Source organism: Jaculus jaculus, chromosome 7, assembly GCF_020740685.1.
Source record: "Jaculus jaculus isolate mJacJac1 chromosome 7, mJacJac1.mat.Y.cur, whole genome shotgun sequence".
In the NCBI taxonomy this organism is placed as follows: Eukaryota; Metazoa; Chordata; class Mammalia; order Rodentia; family Dipodidae; genus Jaculus; species Jaculus jaculus.
This window is the reverse complement of record NC_059108.1, coordinates 109,063,540-109,088,370: the sequence shown is the minus strand read 5'-3', so window position 1 is coordinate 109,088,370 and position 24,831 is coordinate 109,063,540. Positions and strand designations below refer to the sequence as shown.

Here is a 24,831-nt window from a genome sequence, read left to right as displayed (position 1 = left end):
GTGAAAAACAGTTATTTTAGAGATTAGAAAAATTTTAAATTATTTACTTATTTATTTGAGAGAGAGAGAGCATGGGCACACTAGGGCCTCCAGCCACTGCACACGAAGTCCAGATACATGCACCACCTTGTCACCCACTTTACATGGGGCCTGGGGAATCAAACTCAGGCAAGTATCTCAACCAGTAGTCCGTCTCTCCAACAACCCCTTTTTAGATTTTTATTTATTTGAGAGAGAGAGATTAGAGATTTTTTTTCTAGCTCCAAACCCCTCTACCTTTGGAAAGATTTGCTGAGCAGAAGGAAACCTCAGGAAAAGCATTAAGAGCCTCCAAAGTCACAGACAATCAAGTTAATAAACTGAATTATTCAAGAAATTTTATTATCTAGGTTTTATATATCTGCCTCCTATGAGTATCAATTCTAATCTGTGATACACTGACAGTCTCAAATAGTATCCTGCATTTAAGATTTGAGAATCTACTTTAAAAATTAAGTCATGTTGATGTAAATATAAGGAAAATTTGAAACCCAATGGATGAATGTTTATAAAACATACTTCAGGAGAGAATTAAAAATAAAAAGCTCTTTCTAACTCCTTTGAAAACTAGAGGACATACAGAATGACTTCAAGAAGAATTAAATTTTTCCTAATTTCACTCCAGATTGAATGAAACAGGAAGACATGTGGTCTTGAGACTTGGCCCTCCTCACATTTCAGATGGATGGCTGTTCAGAATGACTGTTCACAACATGACATGAAGCACTCTGGGTGGTAACAGTGTTCACACTCTTGGGAAGAAGATACTCGTCTGGCGTTCACCACCCTGAACAGGAAGCAAGAAGGAATTCTCATCCCCCTGCTCTGTACAAACAATGAAGTAGAATCTCCTTCGCTAGTCAATACTGCGGCTTCCGTGTTCCAATGAATTCGAGGGGTGCCGATCTGTGCATCTTAGGAAGAGAGAGTACCTGCAGTTGTCACGTCCTCAAAGGGTTTTCCGCTTGTCCTTCTCTTGCTCTTTCTGACTACAAAGTGCAAAGGACTCCTGTACCGGCTGCCTGCACATGGGGCACTGCTGGAAGAAGCGCACGCAGCTGTCGCACAGGCACGCGTGCCGGCAGGGCAGGAGCACCCAGTTCACGCTCCCGTTCTGGCAAACCACGCAGTCCCTGCTGGTCTCCTCCGAGGGCTCCACTTCGCTGTCTGACAGCCCCACCTTTTCCAGCAAGCTCCGGTCTGCGATTGTTTCTTCTGGAGAGGGACTGGTGGAGGCAGTGGAATTATTATTTGCAGACATAAAAAGTTGCTGAAAAATCAAAGAAACAAGTAGACAGGTAATTATAAATGGTAACTGCTCTCTAAACCTGGGGCTTACAAGAGCTAGAAAATCCAACAGCAAAGAATAGTTACTTTCTCTCATAACTAACTGAAAATTAGAATTCTCTTTATGAATAGCCATTCTTTGAATTCTGTAACAAAGAGGCAAAGAGGGGCTGGAGAGAGAGCTCAGTGGTTGAGGTGCTTGCCTAAACAATACAGAGTACCCACATAAAGCCAGACGTACAAAGTGGCACATGCATCTGGAGTTCATTTGCAGAGGCTAGAAGCCCTGGCATGCCCATTCTCTCTCTCTCTGCTTGCAAATATATATTTTAAAAAGATATTGAAAAACAACAACAACAACAAAAAAAAAAGAGACACAAAGAACTGGGTGTGGTGGTGCATATCTTTAATCCCTGCACTTGTAAGGCTGAAGTAGGAGGATCACTGTGAGTTTGAGGCCAGCCTGGAACTACAGAGTGAGTCAGTCTGGGCTAGAATGAGACCCTACCTCAAAAAAACTATAAAGCAAAAAAACAAAAGAAAAAAAAGAGAAAGATAAAGATTAAAATTTACCTTAAGATCATGAAATTGACCTTGAGCCAGGAGTAAATATTGATACAATATTCTGCAGGAGAGTTTGTAAGCTTTATCAGGAATATGAATCACTGACACCATGGAAATCTAAAATGAAAATTGAACATTAGTCAATATTTAACATCCTTGCTTCATTTTACAAATGTGCGAAGAAACTGCTTCTCAAATGAAACTTAAGACTATTATATAGAAAATTTTACATTAATTTGTATAAATCAGTCACTGAAGAGGAACTGGCATATTATGTGGCCATGGCATAACATGTTAGTTATATTAAAATTTGCAAATTTAATATGATCTCACTAAAAATGCCAGTGCAGGGAGTCACTTATTTGAACATGGGCACCTTACCAGTGGCTACACCACTAAAGTAAGTGACTCTCCTGTCCCACAACCATTAGGTACCAAAAGTCCTCCCCAGTGAGAGGGAATGAGGCCTAATGAATTCCCAGAGTGCTCATTCAAGAAACAGTAATTAAACGCAGAAGGTCACACACATCAAAAAGACATCAAAGTACAAGGGGAGTGTTTATGAGAAAGGGTTCCGCAGGCATGGGAGGAGGACAAGAGAATATAATGGGGGTGATCAATGTGACCAAAAATAATTTTTTTGTTTTTCCAAGGTAGGGTCTCACTCTAGCTCAGGCTGACCTGGAATTCACTATGTAGTCTCAGGGTGGCCTTGAACTCATGGCAATTCTCCTACCTCTACCTCCCAAGTACTGAGATTAAAGGCATGTGCCACCATGCCCAGCTCCAAATTAATTTTTTAAAAAGACAAAACTACCTATGTGTGTGTGTGTGTGTGTGTGTGCGTATATATATATATATATGTTAGAAACATCAAATCTAAAATTCTCAAATGGGGAAATAAGCATGTAAGAATTAGGGAAACAGTAACAGCTCTGAGGCAGCCTAGCCTAATCAGTTAACGAATCGTTATCACAAAGCCTCTAAAATGAATCCAGTACAGCAGTAGCTCATGAGGAAGCAAACAGGACTAAATAAGCAGTCCAGAAACAGACTCAATCATGTGCAAAGATACAGTAAAGGTGTCATTTCAAATCACTAGGCAAAGACAGTGCCTTTTTAATATAGAGTTTGAGAATAAATGGATAGCTATTTGAAAGACATAAAATTAGATGTACTCCTCACAACAAATATAAGAACAGATTGCAAAACAGTAAGAGATCTAGATGTGAAAATTGAAACTGTACAGAATCCCCACAAAACAAAGGACTGCAGGTAAATTCCTTTTTGGTTTTAAGACTTTCTTACTATGATTCAAAATGCAGAGGCAGGACTGGAAAGATGGCAGGAGACCCTGGCGTGCCATTCTCACTCTCTTTCTGTCTGCTTCTTCCTCTCACATAAATAAATAAATAAATAAATAAATAAATAAATAAATAAATAAATAAATACATGTTTAAAAAATATTTCTTTAAAAAAATACATAGACAGGCCAGGCGTGGTGGCGCATGCCTTTAAATCCCAGCACTTGGGAGGCTGAGGTAGGACAATCGCTGTGAGTTCGAGGCCACCTTGAGACTACATAGTGAATTCCAGGTCAGCCAGGGCTAGCGTGAAACCCTAAAAAATAAAAAAATAATAATAATAGACAGGTAAGCTTGGATACATTTGCCTAGGTGAAGTTTTAACATCTGCATGACAAAACAGTGCCATAAACAAAGTCAAAAAAGCATGACAAACTGAATAAAATCTTAAGTGTGTATTAAAGGTTAAGGGCTCATTTTCTTAACTTAGGAAAAATTTCTAGAAATTGAAACAAGAAACTACAATTCTATAGAAAAAGTGGCAAAAAGATATGAATGAATCCTAAGAAGATGATATAAACAAGGTCCTTAAGCACACTAAAAAATGCTCATTTAAAATTAAAAGTGGGTTGGAGAGATAGCTTAGTAGTTAAGGTGCTTGCCTGTAAAGCCAGAGGACCCAGGTTCCATTCTCCAGTACCCACATAAAGACAGATACACAAGGTGGCACATATATCTAAAGTTCGTTTGCAGTGGCTTGGAGGCTCTGGTGTGCCCATTCTTTATCTGTCTCTGCCTCTTTCTTTCTCGCTCCCACCCAACGACAAATAATTTTTTTTAATTAAAACTGAATTGGGGAAAGGGTTCAGTAGTTAACAGCATTGGCTGCTTAACCTTGAGGGCTTCTCAGGCCAGAGACCACCTAGTGTCACTCTTTAGAACCTATCAAAACCAAAACAAACAAACAAACAAAAAGCTACCCCCCCCCAATGTCTGTAACCCCGGTGGGGGAGGGGACTGCAGAGACCAACCAATGGTTTGGGCTTGCTGCCAAAATGCAGCTCCAGGTTGAGGGAGAGAACCCATCTTGAGAAAATACATAGCTGAGCAGTAAGAGAAGGACACCTGACTTTATCTTCTGGCTTCTGCATGCACGTGCAGGTAGCGTATGCAGCTGCACCCATGCACGCATGTGCCACACACACACACACACACACACACACACACACACACACACACACTACGCATCCATACACAAAGTGTTAGTTTTTTAAAGTTTTTCTACTGTTATTTTTTTGTCGGCATAATTTAATTTTTACAATTGGCTATGCTGTGTATTTCAACTAATATTGTCAGTATCTGTGTCAAGACTTTGTAGAGTATTAATTGGGAGCTGGGAAGACAGCTTGTCAGCTAAAGGTGCTTGCTTACAAGGCCTGCTGGCCCGGGGTTCAATTCCCAAGCCATACACATAAGCCAGATGCAAAATATAGTGCAAGTGTCTGGTGTTCACTTGCTGAAGTAAGAGGCCCTGGTATGTGTGTAGGCGCACCCACACACACATTTTTAAGAGTATTGTTTCATGTACTTTTTGCATACTTGATTCTACAAAGTGCATGATCAGAATGTAGGCTTTGTATGCAGGCACTGTGCATATGTGTAAACCTCAGCAAATGGAGAGATAGACGCCCCTTCTGTACATCTGCCCATGTCAGATTCCTCAGCTCTTTGGTCAGCAGCCTCCGTAGTGCTGACTCATCCTGGCTTTTGTCAACCTCATCAAAGGACTGAAGTATCTATCTTGGTATTTCAGATGACCACAGTTACAAATCAGAGTGTTGACAATTACCTCCCAGGGCTAAATGCTTACACACTTTGCTTTTTGGTCAACTTTTCGTGAATCTGGTCTGTCTGCTCATAACTGTCAGACTTTTATGACTATTACAAGTGTGTTTAAGTTTGCAAAAAATATGCATGCCAACATAGTCCATCTTATTTTGTAAAGTGGCTTAAAGTGTTAGATCATGCTTTTGTTTCCCAAATAAATCCCTTTTAAAATGCAAATAAATGTCTTGCTTTCGAAGAATTATATTGTAGGATTTTGATCTTTCAAGATTTTGAGATTTCAAAATTATAATCCAAACCTGATATAGTGCTATATAGCCATTTTAAACAGTGTAAGGGCACCTGGAGTGGTTTCTAGGTGATCGTAGGAAATGCAGAAAGCAAAGTCAAAGATCATGTGCAGCAGACAGTGTCAGCCCCTCATGTGAGGAAGAAAGGATAAACAAAGCAGTGAGTCTGGTTATCCACTAGCACCGGGCTTGTGTGGGAATGAAGTGAGGGGATACTGAAGAGAACATCTGGAACAGTGTCTCTCTGTGCAGCTTTCTAGTAGTCTGTGTACACAGTTTGACTGAGTGTTGGTGGGAAGTAGTGAGAAGGCAATTTGAGTAAGTTCAGTGCTGAGTCATACACGACTGGCATGGGGGATGAATAACGGGGCCACAGGGCTAAGAAACAGTTAAACAAATGAACAAGTACAAGAGGGGGCCCTGGTTTGTAGCTAGTTGCACGCCAAGGCCTGACAGGAAGGAGACCTGAATTTGGAAAATGACTATTTTCCAACCATCACAGTAAACACAAAACTTGAGAAGAATCATCAATGGAGATTAAGTCCAGGGGAATTTTTGTTGTTGTTGTTGTTGTTGTTTTTCAAGGTAGGGTCTCACTCTAGTCCAGGCTGACCTGGAATTCACTATGTAGTCTCAGGGTGGCCTCGAACTCACAGCAATCCACCTACCTCTGCTTCCCAAGTGCTGGGATTAAAGGCATGCACCGCCACGCCCAGCTAAATCCAGGGGAATTTTTAAATAGAAAGTAGGATATGTGTATAGTCTACAAATGCCTACAGAAGACAGTTGAATAAAAAAGCAGAATATGCCAGGCATGGTGGCACATGCCTTTAATCCCAGCACTCAGGAGGCAGAGGTAGGATGATTGCTGTGAGTCCAAGGCCACCCTGAGACTACAGAGTGAATTCCAGGTCAGCCTGAGCTAGAGTGAGACCCTACCACAAAAAAAAAAAAAAAAAAAAAAAAAAAAAAGCAAAAGCAGAATATGACTCTCTACTGATGGACTCCCCCTTCCCACTCCACTCCCAGCTCCCAGCAACAGCATTCTGAACAACTGTTTACCACACTCACTCACACACACTTCCCTCAGGAGATCTGCTGTACTTCACAGTTCAAGGGAGAGGAAACCCAGAATGGTGGAGAGATGAAGTAGCACCTGATTAAATGCTCAAAACTAATCATTCCAATGAGCGACATGAGCACTGCACTGCGTGGGTCCAAAGATGGTGTCCTCAAAAGGCAGTCCCTCATCCGCACAATCCATTGGCTGCAAAGGCCTGGCTCGGATCTGATCACAGGTAATCATCAAACAAACTGAAGCTGTCCTGTGCAAAAAGTATGCATATTGTGACTGAATTCTACAAAAAAAAAAAGCTAAAGTCCTAAAAGCAAGGCAGTGAAAATGTTCCAGTTAAAGGAGACAAGAATCTATAACAAGCAAACCACCTGACTAAACTAGCAGCAATACTCAAGAGGAAATCCTGAGGCAGGAGAGGAAGACAGGGAACATTAAGAGGACCTGAGAAAAGACACCCTTCACCCAGGATCTGGATTATGTTTCTTACTAGCGTCAAGGCAAGAACTTCAGTACAGCTGACACAATCAGGGAAGATGGTCTACAGAGACAACACTCCTCTGAGAGGAATCTTCAATAGGAGTGTTAAGATCATAAAGAAGCTTAAGGCTAAAATACATGTGACCTTTGAGATTAACTTTATCAATAGTCTTCTCTCATCCCTAAACCTGAACAAAACCAGCTCATAATTTTCACTCAATTTTCAAACTTTACTTAATCTTGAAACTGCCTAATCTTTAAAAACTGGCTGTAAATTACATTCTTTGAGGAATGTAACTTCAAAAGCCACAAAAGCACAGAGCAGGGGCTGAGGATGGCTCAGCGGGTAAAGAGCTCTTACTGCTCCAGCATGAGGATCTCCAGCATATATATAAAAAGCCAGTCATGGCTGTGCATGTCTGTAACCCCAGTACTGAGGGGAGGTGGAGGCAGGAGGAGGGCTCATTACCCCTGGTCAGCCAGCTTAACTGAAAAACCAAGGAACTCCAGGTTCAGTTAGAGATCCTGTCTTAGGAAAATAACACAAAACAGCAATGGAAGAGGATACCAGGCACCTTCCTCTGGCCCCCACAGTGTGTACCTGGAGCACATGCATTTGCATACACATGTGCATACACCACCATGCACACACACAGAGCACACAAGTAACCTCTAAGACACTCAGCACTGGCTTTCTCTGTGTAGGTGTGCTATATAAAGCAAGTACTAGCAGAGTAAAGTGCTAGAATAATGAACTAATTAGCACACAATGAACAAGCAAGGTTACTACAATTACCAACACTGCAGGCACCCCATGTAAATAGTGGGCAGTGGGAACACTAACTAACACAGCGATGAATTGTACTTTAGGCACTTTAGGCCACTGTGATCCTGATTCATTAATACTACAGAGATCAAGAATAAGGACCCTTCCCAAAAGATGTTTCCAACACAGCAAACATTCACAGGTAGTGACCATTAACTTGGCTCCACAATAAGGACATATTCTTGTGACCCACACACCCAAAAAGTCATCTACTGAGGGCATCTAACCAGCATAAAAATGAAATAGGGTTAAACCGGGCACGGTGATGCACACCTTTAATCCCAGCACTTGGGAGGCAGAGGTAGGAGGATCGCCATGAGTTCGAGGCCACCCTGAGACTACATAGTGAATTCCAGGTCAGCCCAGGCCAGAGTGAGACCCTACTCGAACAACAACAACAACAACAAAATAAAATAAAATAGGGTTATAAAACATGTTTTCATTTTTCAAGACAAATGCTTCCAGGCCAAATACAGGCTTTCAGAAACTAAAACAATTTTTTTCTTCTACTTCACAAATAATTAAGAATCAGCAAAATCACTTAGAGGCCATGCTTTCTAAGTGCTGGAATTACTTACAATGTCATAGATTTCCCGGTCATCCTGATCGGCTAAGGTCAACAATGCTACCAATGGATAACGAGATCTGGGCACCGTCCCAAAGTCTTCAATTTCAGTATCTCCTGGTAACTGGCAATATATTTCCTCTTTACTGTCCTTTTTAATACTTTTTGAATATGTAAAGGAAAACTGCCACTATAGCCAAAAAAACAAAAACATCCTAAAAATATTAACTTAACATTTTATTGCATCCACAAAAACAATCTCATTTTTATGTGCTAACAGGTGTGCATATCAGATAAAAAGGATACAAATACTGTTCTTGGTAGAGATATTCGCTATACAGAGCATCATCCAATGCTTGGGGAGTACTTATTCTGAAACAATAAACATGCTTCTGTAGAGCTTCATATAGTTTTTGGACACTGCATCCCCAGTAGCAGGTCAGGTGACTATCTTCAAGGCAATCTGTTGTCAAGGTTATGCCGGCTGCAGAAAACAAACCAGAAAGAGAGCGGGAATTACCTAAGAAACTTCTGATACAAGTACACTGCACTGGTGACAAACACAAGCTTCCCGTGGGCACTGGCTAGGCTGAGGGCGGTTAGAAACTGTCACCAGCTATGTACCAACAAAAAAAAGTCACAGAGTCTTTGGGTTTCTGAGCACTATCCACAAACTTCCTTACCGACGCACCTTAGCCCTGGTAGTGCATATAGATAGTCCTAATGACAAGAAACAGGGCAGCAGAAGAGAGTGGTCTCCAAAGTGGACATGCAAAAGCCATGAGGCCCACAACATGATCACTGGAGTAAGAAAGATATTAAAACGAAATTGAGCTCGCCACTGCTGTACACAACAACATTAACAGTCTGTCCCATGGCTAATGGTCCATGTACTATGCAAGGTAACCTGAGGAAAAGGGTAGGGATTCTAAGCACAGAGGCTCCGAGAGAGACGATGCTTTGAGTAGACGCGACTAGCTGATAAATTATACGTAGACACACAATCACACTGTTTTCTTAGTATGTGCCCCCAGTGTGATGTTGGAGGACAATCAAGTTCATGGGTAGAGACTTCTAATGTCTCTACTGTAGGCAGGGTAAGTGGAAACCTTTAGTGCTCACTGGCAGTCATGTGCTTGACTAGACTAAATGTCACTGTTGGGTCCCTGGCCTGAGCCATTCGGTTTCTGATTCCAGCTATCAAAACCTGGGAGCAGGGCTGGAGAGACAGCTCAGCAGTTAAGCCGCTTGCCTACAAAGCCTACCTACCCAGGTTCAATCCCCCAGTACCCATGTAAAGACAGATGGTCAAAGTATGCATGCATCCGGAGTTTGTCTGCACTGGCTAGAGGCCCTGGCATCCCATACTATACTCCTTTCCTCCCTGCATCTCTCTGCCTGCAAATAAATAAATAAAATATTTAAACAACAAAAAATAACCGATGAGCATTCTGCAAACTCCTCGACACACTGTTCCTGGAGATTTTTCTATTGCTTGCTAACAGTAATTCTAATCAATACATGACCTATTTTTAAAAATGCGATAAAGGGAAGGATACACAGATTCAAACAAATGCTTCGCAGATACCAACAATTGACTTTTTCCCCACAATTTTCTTCAATACACAGGGCTATACCTAATTAGTTAAGCAAACATATTAATGAGTAAGAAATCCTGCATAGGGAATTGGTATGAAATCTGATTTCAAATGTCTTTATGACTCCAATTAGGTATGAAGTCAAGAATGGAAAATGTCATTAGCTATTAAGTAGCTGAGGAAAAACACTCCACATCTACAAAGTTATGTGCATACATGTAACATTACACACAACTTTTTGTATACATGTAACATTACACACATTTTTTAAATCCCTGTGAAACCACACAACATGAGACAGGAAAAACCTGGACATAAGAAAGGAAAAATGGAAAAAGGAAAAACTTGGGAAAACTAAACCCAGAAAGTGGTTACTTAATGTTATTATATGACTGGCAAATATGTGGGAAAATATATGTATTATAGTACTAATGATTCAAAATGCCCAAATCAATCCAAATGTCTGTCAATTAGGGGTTAAATGAATAAAATATTGCAGTGAACAAGGAAGTGTTATGCAGCTACTGAGAAGAGAGGTGCATTAGACGATGTGTTTGCACCATTATGAACTGATCTTCAGAAGGTTTAGATAATGAAAGGCAAGGAAGAGGAGGAAAACAGATTCATAATGTGCATATGGGCGCCCCACTGTATATCAGGAGAGGGTGTCTAAGTATATGTGTTTACATTGAAAAGAAGGAAAGTAAAGGCCTAAAAACCTGACCTTATGTATTACTGAGGTTGCCAGCTTTGTGAGAAAGAACCGGAACTCCATAATCACTGGTCTACAGACTTCATGTACTTGACTATGGGGTGCTGTTTGAGATCACTGACAACTAAATATTACTGACACTTTAACAGAGTTCTGAAAATAACATTTGAGTTTAATTTAAAAAAGAACTATGCAGCCCAAGCTAGAGTAAGACCCTACCTTGAAATTTTTTTTTAAGTTAAACAAAAGAAAGAAAAAGAAAAAAAGAAGAATAGAATCTAAAAAATTCTCTTCTCCACAAACTTTCATAAACTTGACCATGCCATAAACTGGGGAGAGAATGTACTGATACATACTGATAGTTCCAATAATCCTGTTTAAACTATTCACCTTTAATTTTTCCAACTTCAGAGTTCCCACTTTTACATTTTCTTGTTTTTCCAAATTTCAGTGCACACACAAAACTGTTTTCATTAACCACATTAACAAAGTTGGGAATAGCTGTAAGTCAGAAACTTCAGAAACAAAAGTAAGTGAAACAACTGGGTGTGACTTCTTTCAGCTTGGCCTCATCCAGAGCAACTGCAGTAGCCAGGCAAGGCGGTATGTAAGCTGCACTGCAAACACAACACCCTGAGCCGTGGGGCAGGTAAAGCAGCAGCAGCAGGGAAAGGCTTAGTCCCGCACTCAAGAGGCTGAGACACAAGAATCCCCGAGAGTTCCAGGCCAGCCTGTGCTACAGCACTAGTTCTAGGTCAGCATGGGCTACGGAAAGACCCTGCAGAAAAAGAAATAGAGCTGGAGAGGTTGCTCAGTGGTTACAGGCCCTTGCTTAAAAAGCCTGATGGCCTGGGTTCAATTCTCCAGTACCCACATAAAGCCAGATGCACAAAGTAGTACATGAATCTGGAATTTGCTTGGTAGTAAGAGGCCCTGGTGTGTCCATTCTCTTTCTCTGTCTCTCTGTCTCTCTCTCTTTCTCCCTGCTTGCAAATAAGTAAAGTAAAAAACAAAAGAGAGAGAGAGAGAGAGAAGGAGAGGGAAGAGGGAGGGAGGAGGGAGGGAGGAAGAGAAGAGAGAAAACAGGAAGGAAGGGGAGAGAGGAAAAGAAGGAAGGAAAACAGTGTGGCAGGAAAGCTGGATCCTAAGGAAGAAGTACTGGGAGAGAAGCAATGTAGAATGTACCAGGAGACCACATGTGATGATGGTCAAGTGCACCCAAAATGCTATGTGTGTTATTCTGCTGAACTTTCTTGCTTTATGGTAGCTCTTATGAATACAATAAAATAAAAAGTGGCAATAGACTTCTTAAAGAAAAATAATTCAATTAACTAATATATATGGGAACCTACTTAAAATTTCACTGAGAAAATGGAAATACAATTCATCCTTATTACATTTAAAAAAAATCCCAACAACTTGCTCTTAGTAAATAAATTAAAAATGATTCTTGGGGGCTGAAGGAATGGCTTAGCTGTTAAGCTGTTTGCCTACAAAGCCAAAGGACTCAGGTTTGATTCCCCAGGACCCATATTAGCCAGATGCACAAGGGGGTGCATGCATCTGGAGTTCATATGCAGTGGCTGGAAGCCCTGGCACATCCACTTTCTATCTCTCTCTCCCTCTTTCTCTGTCAAATAAATAAATAAATATTTTTAAAAAATGATTTTCAGGCTGGAGAGATGGCTTAGAGGTTAACGTGTTTGTCTGCAAAGAAAGGAGCCAGGTTCAATTCCCCAGGACCCATGTTAGCCAGATGCATAAGGGGGCACACACATCTGCAGTTTGTTTGCAATGGTTGGAGGCCCTGCTGCACCCATCCTCTCTTTCCCTCTTTCTCTGTCAAATAAATAAATAAAAATATTTTTTTTAAAAAAGGTATGTGCTACAATGCCTCATTCTTTAAAAAAAAAGATTCTCTATATGTGCAGATATTCCTGCTCCTTCCTAGGCATTATGTCAGACACTTGGATAAAGTGGTGAAAAGAAAATCTTCTATTAAACTGTCTACATATCAATTGAAAAAAACCTATAAAAATGTTCCACGACTATCTCACCATCCTGGGTAGACATCTTTAAGGACACTGGCATTTCTACAGATTAAATAAATGAATTATATTCTTACAACTTCCACTGAAACCCTTCTCCTTGTTTCCCCTGTAGAAAACAGATAATGAATGATATCAACTGGGATTTGAAAGATTGGAAATTTTCAATAATCTCACTGTAAGAGCACAAAGTTTTTCATGGATTTTTTTTGAGGCAAGACCAACAGACTGACGTTTTTTTTAAATGCAAGACAGTGAGAATGAGAGTAGACAGAAAGAGAGAGAAAGAACTGATGTGCCAGGCCCTCCAGCCACTGCAATTAAACTCCGGGCACATGTGCCACCTAGTGGGCATGTGTGACCTTCCACTTGCCTCACCATTGTGGGTCTGGCTTTGTGGAATCTGAAGAGACAAACATGAGTCCTGGGCCTTCATGGGCAAGTGCCTTAACAGCTAAGCCATTTCTCTAGCCTTTCATGACTTTATAATGCTGATATGGGGCAAGCAAGGTCTACTTACTGGCTGTCTTTTCATGTCCTCAGACACTTATAAAGTTGGCTCCACGTGGGGAGATAGGTCAGTGGTCAAAGGCACTTGCTTGCTAAGCCTGCCTCCAGTGCCCACATAAAGCAGATGCATGAAGTGATGTACGCATCTGAAGTTCCTTTGCAGTGACAAGAAACCCTGACATGCTCATATTCATTCTCATTCTCTCAAAAAATAAATAAATAATTCTTTTAAAAGGAGGTTTCCTTTGTGTCACATCTTAGAATTTAGTTTTTTAAAGTGAATAATGTCAGAACAAACTCTTATCTACTATTAGGGAAAAAAAAAAAACCGTGGTTTCCTTCAATTCACAGGATAACATTATTTAATGAAGGAGAAAGAATAAGGACTTTTGTCCTTTTTGCTCATAAATCAGGATTTACTTATTGAGCACAATGGCTCATGCCTATAATCCTAGCATTTAGGAGGCAGAGGTAGGAGGACTGCCACAAGTTGAAGGCCAACTTGCTTCAGGCTAGTCTGAGCTATAGTGTGAGACCAAATTTCAGGGCATGAAGTCAACAAAGAAGACAGTGGTCACTCTAGCAACTGTTGCAGTGAGAGCACTAACGCAGGCCTATAAAACTTCTGCTAGATCTGATGACTACCAGGGTCACAGGTAGGGGGCAGATTGATAATGGTGACCTTGGAGAAAGCCACTCCACAGAGGAGCACAGGAAGAAGACAGATTGTGCGGTGTGAAGGAGTAAAAGGAAGCAAAGGGAAATGTGAGCACCCCTTAAGAATCTAGCTGTGCTGGGCACAGTGGCGCATGCATTTAATCCCAGCACTCAGGAGGCAGAGGTAGGAGGATCGCAGAGAGTTCAAGGCCACCCTGAGATTACACAGTGAATTCCAGGTCAGCCTGAGTTAGAGTGAGAACCCTACATTGGAGACAAAAAAAGACAAAAAAAAAAAAAAAAAAAATCCAGTTGTGAAGGAAGGAATAATCCGAAAGTAGCTAGAATCAGGTAAAAGCTGAGAAAATACTTCATCTGTTTGTTTTTAAGATATCTAAAAGGTGAGTAAGTGTAAAAGGTGAGAGCCCAGCCCAGAAGCCTATGAAGAGCTACAAACCAGTTTCTGGCCTATTTATTTACTCTGTATCTCTACGGAATCGTCACAAAAGCACTTCCAAGTCCAAGAGCGCAAAACTGAATCCCATGCCTTTCTTCTAAAACCTGCCATTCCTCCTTATCTCCATAATAGGAGTGGTCTGTGGGAGACTCACCTATGGACCAGAGTCCCCTAGTCTCTCCTCTCCTACCTGGCCCACCCTGATCGATCCACAGCAGGTGGCTTCTAGGTTCTCTGGAGTATTCTCTGTTTCTGCCTGTTCACACTTCTTCCTCTACTTAGAAGTTCCCTCAAACCTCAGGTTAACACCTACTTATCTTTCAATCAAGGACAGGAGGCACTTGGTTTGTTCTTGTCCATAGGACCCTTCCTAATGTCTCTATGTGCAATCCCAACCATTTTTCTTTATAATTCACTCCAGTGGCTCCTAAATGGTCCTACTAACAATTTATTTTCCCAGATACAGAAACAAATTACCACCATCTATTATTAAAACAGAAAAAAATAACATTTTATGTGAAAATAATTTATACCAAAATAACATCATTTCAGATTTTAAAAATAATTGTTCTTCTGAAGGGCAGCAACCTTAAATTCATGGCATTTAGACATTCATTTCTTTTTTTATTGAAAGGGGCATTATTCTAACAGGTTTTTCTCAGTGACACCTGTAACACTTCATTTTTCTACTTTACATGCACGTTTGTCTGTCTACTACGAGGTAAGCTCCTTCAGAACAAAATTTATCAGTTGTTCATCTTTCTATCTGCAGTATTCAGTGTTGTTCCTGGGACTAGATAGTGTAGTGGTTTTTAGCTTGTCTAAGAAAAAGTGTCCTGCTTACAGAACACTTTGTGATTCTGCTGACGTTATGTCTTGAGAAAAAGGACACCTGTGTCTGATCCCAGAATGCTGGACACCATGTTGTGTGTCCACTCTCCAGCGACCAGGAGGTCTAATATTCATCTCTAGTCTCAAGCCAGCCAGAATGTCTCCTGCTTCTTAGATAGGCAAGTTGCCCTCTATTTTGTTTTGTATAAGCCATTATCTACAGAAACTCTGCATGAACCTGGTATACAGAGCTGTTCGAATAAAAGTTCTACAAGTTGGGCTCTTAGTGGTACAGATGATAGGACCCTGGTTCTGTTGACTCGCCCCAGTCTCAGCTTCAGTTCCTTGGCACTGGTCTTTCAGGACCTGGAGACAAGTTCAATTGGTGCCAGCAGGTGACAATAACAAAACTGATATTCAATGAATGGTAAGAGTTTAAAGAAGAGACAGCAACAGAGAAAGAAAATAAAAGGACTAAAGAGTGGGGGGGTATCCAAGGAGAGAAATTCTCTGAAAAATAGCTACCAACTTGTTATTGAGGCTGTGGATGGATTGGAGATCTCTAAGCCAAACGGATTCTTCACTTGTCTCATCTGCTTTTTGAAAACTCTTGTGCTGAACTGGGTCTCTTCTGAATTCCTCAGAATAACTGGAACATCCCAGCCAAACCTGAAGAAAGGTAAAAATAAAAATATAATTAAGCAAGTGTTGAAACTCTGTCATAAATTAAGTATGTTACGCTTCATCAATTATTTTGTTTACAATAAGTAAGCCAGAAACCAGGAGTGGTGGTGCACAACTTTAACCCCAGCACCCGAGAGGCACAGGTAGAAGAATCACCATGAGTTCAAGGAAGGCCACCCTGAGACTACATAGTAAATTCCAGGTCACCCTGAGCTAGAGTGAGACCCTACCTCAAAAAACCAAAGTAAATTAAAAAAATAAAATAAGTACACCAGGCATGGTGGTGCACACCTTTAATACCAGCACTTGGAAGGCACAGGTAGGAGGATCACAGTGAGTTCGAGGCAACCTTGAAATTACATAGTAAATTTCAGGTCAGCCTGAGCTAGAATGAGACCCTACCTTGAAAAACCAAAAAGAAATAAACAAATAAAATAAAATAAAGTAAGTGTCAGAAAAAAAAAAAAAGCTAAATTACCCAACGCACAATACTCTGCAGAATTAACCTAAAGCTAAGGGAACTTAAAAGTCCACAGAACTACAGTATGTTTTCGGGCTGGCTGAGTTAACATACTCTTGAAAACAAGGGTTTTTCTGTTTGTTTGTTTTTTTAATGTATAGTGGATAACAGTAATGGGGCACAGTGATTGATTACACATAAATTACACTTAATATAACAGCAACCATAGAATTAATCTTAAAAGATATGAAAGACAAATATATGCTCAGTATATAGGTTAAATGGTATGATTTATTAGCTGAGGGATATATATGAGATTAAAAAAAGCAAAATATCAAATATAGCCCTCCATTTACATAATATACTTTTAGGTTTCATGTTGGTTCCACACAAACATATACACTCTGATAATCCATACAGAACAAACATGAAAATTCAAGAGACTGCTTGATAATACCTAGAAGATGTCATCCTTCCCCCCTTTACATTCTACTATATGTAAATATTACCTGCAAAGAAAAACACAAGTGTAAATGGAAACAAACACTGGGTCTAGCCAGCAATACTCGTGCTCTGGTACTTACAGGGAGGACTGTGACTGCCTTCGAGGTGCTTCCTAGCATAAGATGTACTGAAGGTAGCCCAAAGACTGGATGCAAGTACAAACACGAAATAAGGAAAGTATAGTAAATGTTTACGGCTAAGTCTAAGCCATGGGTAAATGTGTGTTCCCTCTGTAATTCTCTCCAACGTTCTAAATGCTTGAAAGTTTGATACTAAACTGTTGGGGGGAACAGATACATAGCTGAGTTTAAAGGCAAGTATCTTTATGGATCTGAAGAAGGAAGAAACGGTGAGGGGCCCAGTGCCTGGGAGCAAGCACTGGCAAAGGAGCCTCCACACACTAAGGCCAGTGTAAGCTATAAAATGGCCACGCAGTGAGGGTAAGATAAAGAAAAAGAACAAAACAAAAACATCCTCCAATAAAATTTCAGCAGCAAGCTCAACTTTCAGAACACTCCAGTCAATTCCATGCTGAAAGCCAGTCAAATTAACAAAGAGAAAAGACATTCACTGGGATGATGACAAATCTTACTAAAGAGTTAGAGGGCTGCTCTCCACGAGCTAGCCTCGAAGATCAAACTACTTCCAAGGACCTTCAAGAAGACTCAGAACAAAGCTCATGATATGTGTAAGCAAAACACCCAGCATGCTCTACTGTGAAATCCACCCCATCCTGCAATGTTTACAATGCTTTAAGAAATTAACTAACATGGAAAGCAGCAGAAAACCTTACCCATAAAGAAAGAAGCTAGAATCAGAAAAAATAAAGATATAAGAATTACTAGATAAAAGCATCTCAGCTATTGTTGTAACTATATATGTTCAAGAAGATATGACTGCAGATATATACAGACATAAAGAGCTTTTAAAGACTCAGATTGAGTTTTAGAGATTATAAATACAATGTCAGAAAAAATGTTCACTGGCTAGGATTGACACTGCAAAACAAAAACTGAATCAACTTGAAGACACCCCAATAAAAAGTATCCAAAATGAGGGCTGGAGAGATGGCTTAGCGATTAAGACACTTGCCTACAATGCCAAAGGACCCAGGTTCGATGCCCCAAGACCCATGTAAGCTGGATGCACAAAGTGGTCCACGGGGGCATCTCAAGTTTATGTGCAGTGGTTGGATGCCCTGGCATGCCCATTCTCTCTCTTTCTCTCTACCTGCCTCTTTCCCTCTCTCTCTCTCTAATAAACATATAAAAATAATATATATTTTTAATTAATTATTTATTTATTTGAGAGCGACAGACACAGAGAGAAAGACAGATAGAGGGAGAGAGAGAATGGGTGCGCCAGGGCCTCCAGCCTCTGCCAACGAACTCCAGACGCATGCGCCCCCTTGTGCATCTGGCTAACGTGGAACCTGGGGAACCGAGCCTCGAACCGGGGTCCTTAGGCTTCACAGGCAAGCGCTTAACCGCTAAGCCATCTCTCCAGCCCAAAAATAAAATATTTTTAAAGTATCCAAACTGAACATAGAGAGGAAAAGACTGAACAAAAATAAACCAGTAGTGGGCCAAGGAACAACTTCAAGCGGTTTACCATACATGCAACTGAAAAACAAACAAACAAACAAAATCTTGCTAATAAGAAACACTTAATGCAAATAAGAATAAACAAAAGGCTCAAAAAGAAATAAATACAGACACTAGAAAACAAATAGCAAAATAGTGAACTCAAATCCAACCATATCAACTGCAAATTACTGAAACCCCCTAATTAAGAGACACTGATTTTTCAGACTGGATAAAATGCAGAAACTCATTTCAGGGGCTGGGGAGATGTCTCAGTGGCTAGCACTTGTTTGCAAAGTCTACTGGCCAGGGTTTAAATTCCCCAGTACCCACATAAAGCCAGATGCACAAAGTGGCATATGAGTCTGGAATTTATGTGCAGTGGCAAGAGGCCCTGGTGTGCCCATGCATGTGCACACACACACGTACATATTCTCTCTCTCTCTCTCAAATAAACATCTAACTTTCTTTAAAAAAAAAAAAAAAGAAAGAAACCCACTTCAAATATGACAACAAAAATAGATCATAAGGATGGGAAAAGACCTATCTGCTAATAGTAATTAAATGAAAGTTAAAGTGGTAGGGAGTCTGCACAGCCTTAGCATGTGTAAAGGCCTGGATTTGATCCAGTGAGGCAGATACAGAGAACGCCTGGTAAGCACACACAAGCTAACTGGAGTGGCTATATTAGTATCAGACAAAACAGACCTGCAGCAATGGTTACTGCTAGAATTAAAGAGGCCATTTCATAATAATGTAGGGGTTAATTCAGCATTCAGACATATGCAGTATGCTGCATATACATGAATATTTACTGCTCTATTAGTAGGACTTCAAAATATTAAGCCAAAATGGATACAAATGCAAAAAAAAAAAAAAAAGGGAAAAAAAGAGATTCCAGTACTATGAACCAACTCAGTAAATGGCAGTAATCAGTCAGGACAGTGAAGACTGAAGAACACCATCAGCCAAGCTGAGCAGCTAACAGCTATGGAGCCTCTCAGAGCACCGCACCCGACAGCCGAGGACATCCCTTTTGCATGCCTTAGCACATCCCTCGATACAGGCCATATTCTGGGTACAAAAAATGTCTCGATGAATTTCAAGAAGTCAAACCATAAAAAGTGTTTCTCTGATCACATGAAAAGTATCTTTAAAATTCCTAAATATCAAGCTTCTAATTAACCCAGATAACAGGGGGGAAAAATCATAAAGAATTCTTTTTTTAAATTCTGAAGTGGACAAAAAATGAAAACATATATATCAAAACTTGTGGAATGGTGATAAAGCAATACTAAGAGGAGAAATTTATAAATCATAAGTGGTTTGATCCCCAGCACCAAAGAAAAAAGGAGAGGAAAAGCAAGCACTGAATATCTCAACCTAATTATAGACCACCACTGATTCATTCCAGTGACTCAGCAAGAATGAGTTAATACTTTAGATCTAGAATTTCTTGAAAATACATCCAAATTAATAAATTTGACCTCATCAAGTATTACGTTTTGTCCTTCTTGGTCTAACATACTAACAGTCCCTTCTCACACATTCTATAGGTTTACATGGATATACATCAACAAAACACTATTCCTATCCACTATTTCTCACCCGATCAGAATTTTTTTTTGAGGCAAGCCCAAAAGACTGTTTGTTTGTTTTTTTTTTTTTTTTGCAAGCAGAGAGAGAGAGAAGAGAGACAGACAGAGAATGTGCATGCTAGGGCCTGTAGCCACTGCAAACGAACTCCAGACCCATGTGCCCCTTGTACATGGGTCCTGGGGAACTGAACCTGGGTTCTTTGGTTTTGTAGGAAAACACCTTAACCGCTAAGCCATCTCTCCAGTCCAAGACTGGTCTTTTTTTTTTTTCTTGTAAGAGAGCGACAGCAAGAGACAGAAAGAGAGAGGGAGAGAGAGAGACTTGTCATGCCAGAGTCTCCAGCCAATGTAATTGAAATCCAGATGTGTACACCACCTTGTGTGCATGTGTGACCTTGTGCACTTGAGTCATCTTGTGCATATGGCATATGTGGCATCTAGAGAGTCAAACATGGGTCCTTAGGCTTCGCAGGCAAGTGCCTTAATCGCTAAGCCATCTCTCCAAGCCCACCAGAACAGACTTTTGTTCCCAACCTGTGGAACACTTAGACATCTTGGTCAGGGCAAAAAGGTAGGACTTTAGTATGCACATCTGTTGGAAAGCAACTGCCCTAAAGTGACATCATCACAGTATCTTGAGGCCAGAAAAAGCTGGCTTTCTCACCAATGAAGGCAAGCTGAGTCCACCACTGAGGGAGGCTCACCATGACTGAAGTTTCAAGACTCTCAGCTTTAGCACTTGGGAGGCTGAGTCAGGAGGATCACTGCAAGTTGGAACCTAGCCTGGGCTACACAGTAAAACCCTGTCTCAGCCTTAGCTCTGTCCATGCCTATCCAGATGTTCCTGGTGTAAGTCTCAGCGTTCTGCTTCTTTCTAACCAACGACATACGACTGACACAGGCAACACTGGGTGGCTCTACTGCTCACACAATAAAAACAGATCAGTTTTCAGCAAAGCAGACTCCATTACGGAACATAACAGTGCTTTAGAACCACAGAAGCTTGGTGGTTCTCTTGAGAACTAGTTGCCTTCTTGCTGGCAATGTGCTGAAGAACTAAGAATCAATCATCTCTCCTTTCTCAGTCCTTAAAGTCACCATTACATTCAGGTGCCTTAAAGACTTGGGTCCCCAAGGCCCCTAATTGTGAAATCATTTTATCATAATTAGCCAAAGATAGTAATTTAATTAATTAAGATGCCACTGCATGCAATGGATGACTAGAATCTTATTTCTCATTAACAAGGAGCCTGGGGGGGGGGGTTGTGCCTGAGATTCTTTTTTTGTTTTGTTTTGTTTTGTTTTTGTGATGTAGGGTCTTGCTCTGGTTCAGGCTGACCTGGAAATCACTCTGTAATCTCAGGGTAGCCTTGAACTCATGGTGCTCCTCCTACCTCTGCCTTCCAAGTGCTGGGATTAAAGGTGTGCGCCACCATGTCCGGCGAGGATCCTATTCTTAGTGAAGCCTTCTATCAGTCACAGTTGGACCAGGAGACCCAAACCACATGAGCTAATATTAAAAACTGCCAGCCAACAATAGGGATACAGTACTTGTCTAGCAGTGAGAGGCCTTGGTTGGTGTGGAATGCTTGTTTTGATTTTTGAGGCATTGTCTCCTGTAGTCCGTCCATGCTGGTCTCAAGCTCTCTGTTGAACTTCTGATCCTCTGGCCTCTGCCTCCAGAGTGCTGGGACTGCAGGGGTGCGCCACGCCCCATTTATGTGGCCCTGGGGATCAACCTCTATCTATTGAGCCCCACCCTTGGCTTTCTTTCTCTTGATCCACAGAACCAGCATTATTCTAGGTTAAAGGAACAAAGGAAAAAGAAATGTTCACTGGGGACATGGACTCCATGGACAATGGTGTCTTTCAGGGAGTGCAATGTGGCTGGAACTAGAAGAGTAGAAAACTATAAAGTGGAATCATGGAGACTACTGCCAGAGTAAGGCACCAGTGCTATTGGGCAGACAGACAAAAAAAAAAGGAATCAAACAGAAAGCAGCATGTCCCTTGTCCTCCTCTAGACTTCTAGCCAGTCTCCCTTCCAGCCAGCTAGCAGGAGAGAGATACGGCTTAGAGTTCTGCCCCAGATTCACAGAGCTGGCAGACACAGCTTCCTAAAGTGTAGTACAGAGGAGGCAGGGAGTGACGGCTGAGTCAGGGTCCTTGAGTTTTTGTATATATGTGGGGCTCTTTTCTGCACAGCGTCTCCAGGTGCTATTATAGCTCACAAAAACCACTATGCAGGTAAAGAGAAATATCATATTTTCTGTTGCATGTCTTTTTCCCCTACTGCTATTGGAATCCTGTTATTACTTGCCCCTGCTCTTTCTCCATGCAGATCAATGCTAGTGGGCACAAAAGCAGTGGAAAGAAACAATTGGAAAGAAATTCAGCTGCACTTGAGTAAGAACAGAGAAAACAGATGACCAATAGAGATGACATGGGAGAGAGTTTTTAAAAATGGCAAGGTAAAAAGCATAGTGAGTTAATAACTAGCTTACACTTCTGGCTAGGATTATCATCTTTAGAAACATGGTTTTTCTAAGATCAAGACAGTGTCCAGCCTGGAAAGGATTATACTAAGTGAGGTAACCCAGGCCCAGAAAGCCAAGCGCCACATGTTCTCTCTCATATGTGGATCCTAGATACAGATGATTGGGCTTCTGCATGAAAAGGAAAATACTTGGTAGCACAGGCCAGTAAGTTAAAAAGGAGACATAAAGGGAAGAGAAAGGAAGGGAGGAGGATACTTAATAGGTTGATATTGTATATATGTAAGTACAATGATTGTAATGGGGAGGTAATATGATGAAGAATGGAATTTCAAAGGGGAAAGTGTGGGGGTGGGGAGGGAGGGAATTACCATGGGATTTTTTTTATAATTATGGAAAATGTTAATAAAAATTTAAAAATTAAAAAATAAAATAAAATAAGACAGTATCCAGGTTTTCATAATGTCTAGTCTGCAAATAACAAAGTAGAAAGCAGATCTAGGTAGGCAAAGCTACCCCAGATGGGAAGAACGACTGGGTTAGGCTCAAGATGGCTGCTAGGTCCCAATCAAGACAGAAGTGATAGCACATATAAGGTCTTGTGGCCTCAGCAGTGCTTAGCCCAGACTTCCAGAAGTTCCACAATCACACAGACTTGCACCTTGGTAAAACTCCTAACTACATGGGTAGACAAAAATCACCAAGTTTTATAGAGCCAGGATTCGATCCTAGATTTGTCTGTCAGTCAGTCTCCCCTCAACCACCACCCCACGGAGCATTTCTATTTTGCTTAATTCTAACACTTTTTTCCAGTTCAGGAAATATATAATACTCTGTCTCCTAAGCAGCCCACATTAAGGTCCTGAGTACCCTTTATTAACTTATAGGTAGCAGTATCATTTTCAATGGATTTTACCATTTTCCTGACCTTAAAGATACACTCTAGGAAATCTAATCAGTTGGCCTAGTTTAAAGAAAAATTTAAGCATATGATGTAATCAACTAGGTACCAGTTTTCCTTGTGGAGGAAAATTATGTTTAACAAAGTAACACCTATATTAATTGTTACTTTAAAATCTAGAGACTGTTTTTCTCACTTGGGAAACGCCTTCCTAATACCAAATTACAAACGTCCTTGAAATGAATAACAGCAATTAAAACCTGACAGGTCAATAATAACAGCTTGTGACCCAGGTGTGGTGTCATACTCCGGGAATCCCAACACTTGGGAGGCTGAGCTTCAGTCGCCCTCCGGTCCAGCCTGCCTCTTCGGCTCCTGCAGTTCTCTGAAATGCACTCTCTTCTCTCTTGCACACTTTCCATTGTGTTTCAGAAACACTCATTCCCCACACTGCAGCTCACGTGTCCCTCCTCCGTGGAGTCCTGTCAGACTTCGTCAGTTGCAGCCCCTGTTCAGCACTTGGGAATCTTTTCAAAGGGTCTCTAGGGAGGCTGCAACCTAGAACTGGTGTGGACTAGGAAGATGGTTGGCAGGACGAGCGTACACGTGAAGCACTGGCATCTCAAGTGAGACGCTGGAGAATCTCTGGGTAGGAAGAACAGCCGGGGCGGGGTGGCGGGGGAGGCGTCTGATCTCAGATCAAGTAAACTGCTTCCACCCCACAGGGTCACTTGCTCTAAAACGTCCCCTTATCTACTAAAGATCACTCCAAAAGGTGCAAGATGAGTAATAGGTAGCATGCACTTCCCAAGCGGTAACTACAGAGCTCGGAAAGCTCCGAGGCCCGGGTCAGGAACTTTCACACAAACGAGTTCCTTCCGTGGGCGCTGAAGCAAAGCAGGTGACCGGGTCACCAGAGGCCCACAGTAGGGCCGGCCCTCTCCCCCCAGGGCTGTTCCATCACAGAGCTGGGGCAGTCACCGGAGCCGGTCCCCTCGGCCCGCAGCCACTGCCCGCTCCCGGCGACGCCCGCAAGCCTCCCGCCCCCGCCCCGGGGCGCCCCGCTGCCTGTCCCGCCGCCCCCTGGCTCCTCACCATCCTAGTACCAGGCCGGTGGTCACGATGAAGCAGGTGAAGACCACCGCGATGTAGAAAAGCGGCGAGTATTCATAAAGCGTCACCAGAAACACCGCGGCCATCGGGGTCTCCTGGGCTGAGCCCCGAGCCCGGCAAGCCGGAGCAAAGAGCCGCTACGGCGTCCCGGAGCAGACAAACTTCACAGGTCCTCCCTTAGCCTAGGGTTCTGGTGAGCTGGAAGCCGAGGCAACGCGGAGCCAGGTGCCAATCACAGCATCGCCAGCAGGGCACGCCACGCCCCTCTCGTTCCTGTCCCATGCTATTGGCTGAGCAGGGGGCGGGGTCCTGCACCGTACCGCCCCGCAGGTCCCGGGATTGCTGCCGAGGAGAACTTCCCAGCCCGTCGGGGCCAATGATCTTTGCTTCTCTACTCGCAATTTC

At 41.8% G+C, this 24,831-nt stretch overlaps 1 protein-coding gene across 3 annotated transcripts; it reads right to left on the bottom strand.

Annotated features, from left to right (window-relative positions):
- Nucleotides 1-360: 360 nt before the first annotated feature.
- On the bottom strand, nt 361-24,616 carry Cgrrf1 (cell growth regulator with ring finger domain 1). Of its 3 annotated transcripts, none has more exons than XM_004649203.2 (6): nt 24,409-24,616; nt 15,618-15,757; nt 8,582-8,759; nt 8,289-8,436; nt 1,900-2,007; nt 361-1,309 (listed from the first exon to the last, which is right to left on the bottom strand). In XM_004649203.2, the coding sequence occupies exons 1-6, from the start codon at nt 24,510-24,512 to the stop codon at nt 989-991; spliced, it is 999 nt and encodes a 332-aa protein (XP_004649260.2). In that variant the 5' UTR covers nt 24,513-24,616; the 3' UTR covers nt 361-988. The 3 variants fall into 3 exon arrangements, with proteins under 3 accessions (XP_004649260.2, XP_045010357.1, XP_045010358.1); XM_045154422.1 differs by having other exon boundaries at nt 361-1,265; XM_045154423.1 differs by having other exon boundaries at nt 24,420-24,543.
- Between the last annotated feature and the right edge of the window lie 215 nt (nt 24,617-24,831).

Bases quoted from the DNA above. Each gene is read 5' to 3' on its own strand.
- Cgrrf1 (XM_004649203.2), bottom strand. From the start codon at position 24,512: ATGGCCGCGGTGTTTCTGGTGACGCTTTATGAATACTCGCCGCTTTTC. The intron at 15,758-24,408 runs GTGAGGAGCCAG...ACCTTTCTTCAG, and splicing joins ACCGGCCTGGTACTAGGATG to GTTTGGCTGGGATGTTCCAG. The intron at 8,760-15,617 runs GTTGGTAGCTAT...TGTTTTCTGCAG, and splicing joins ATCCACAGCCTCAATAACAA to CCGGCATAACCTTGACAACA.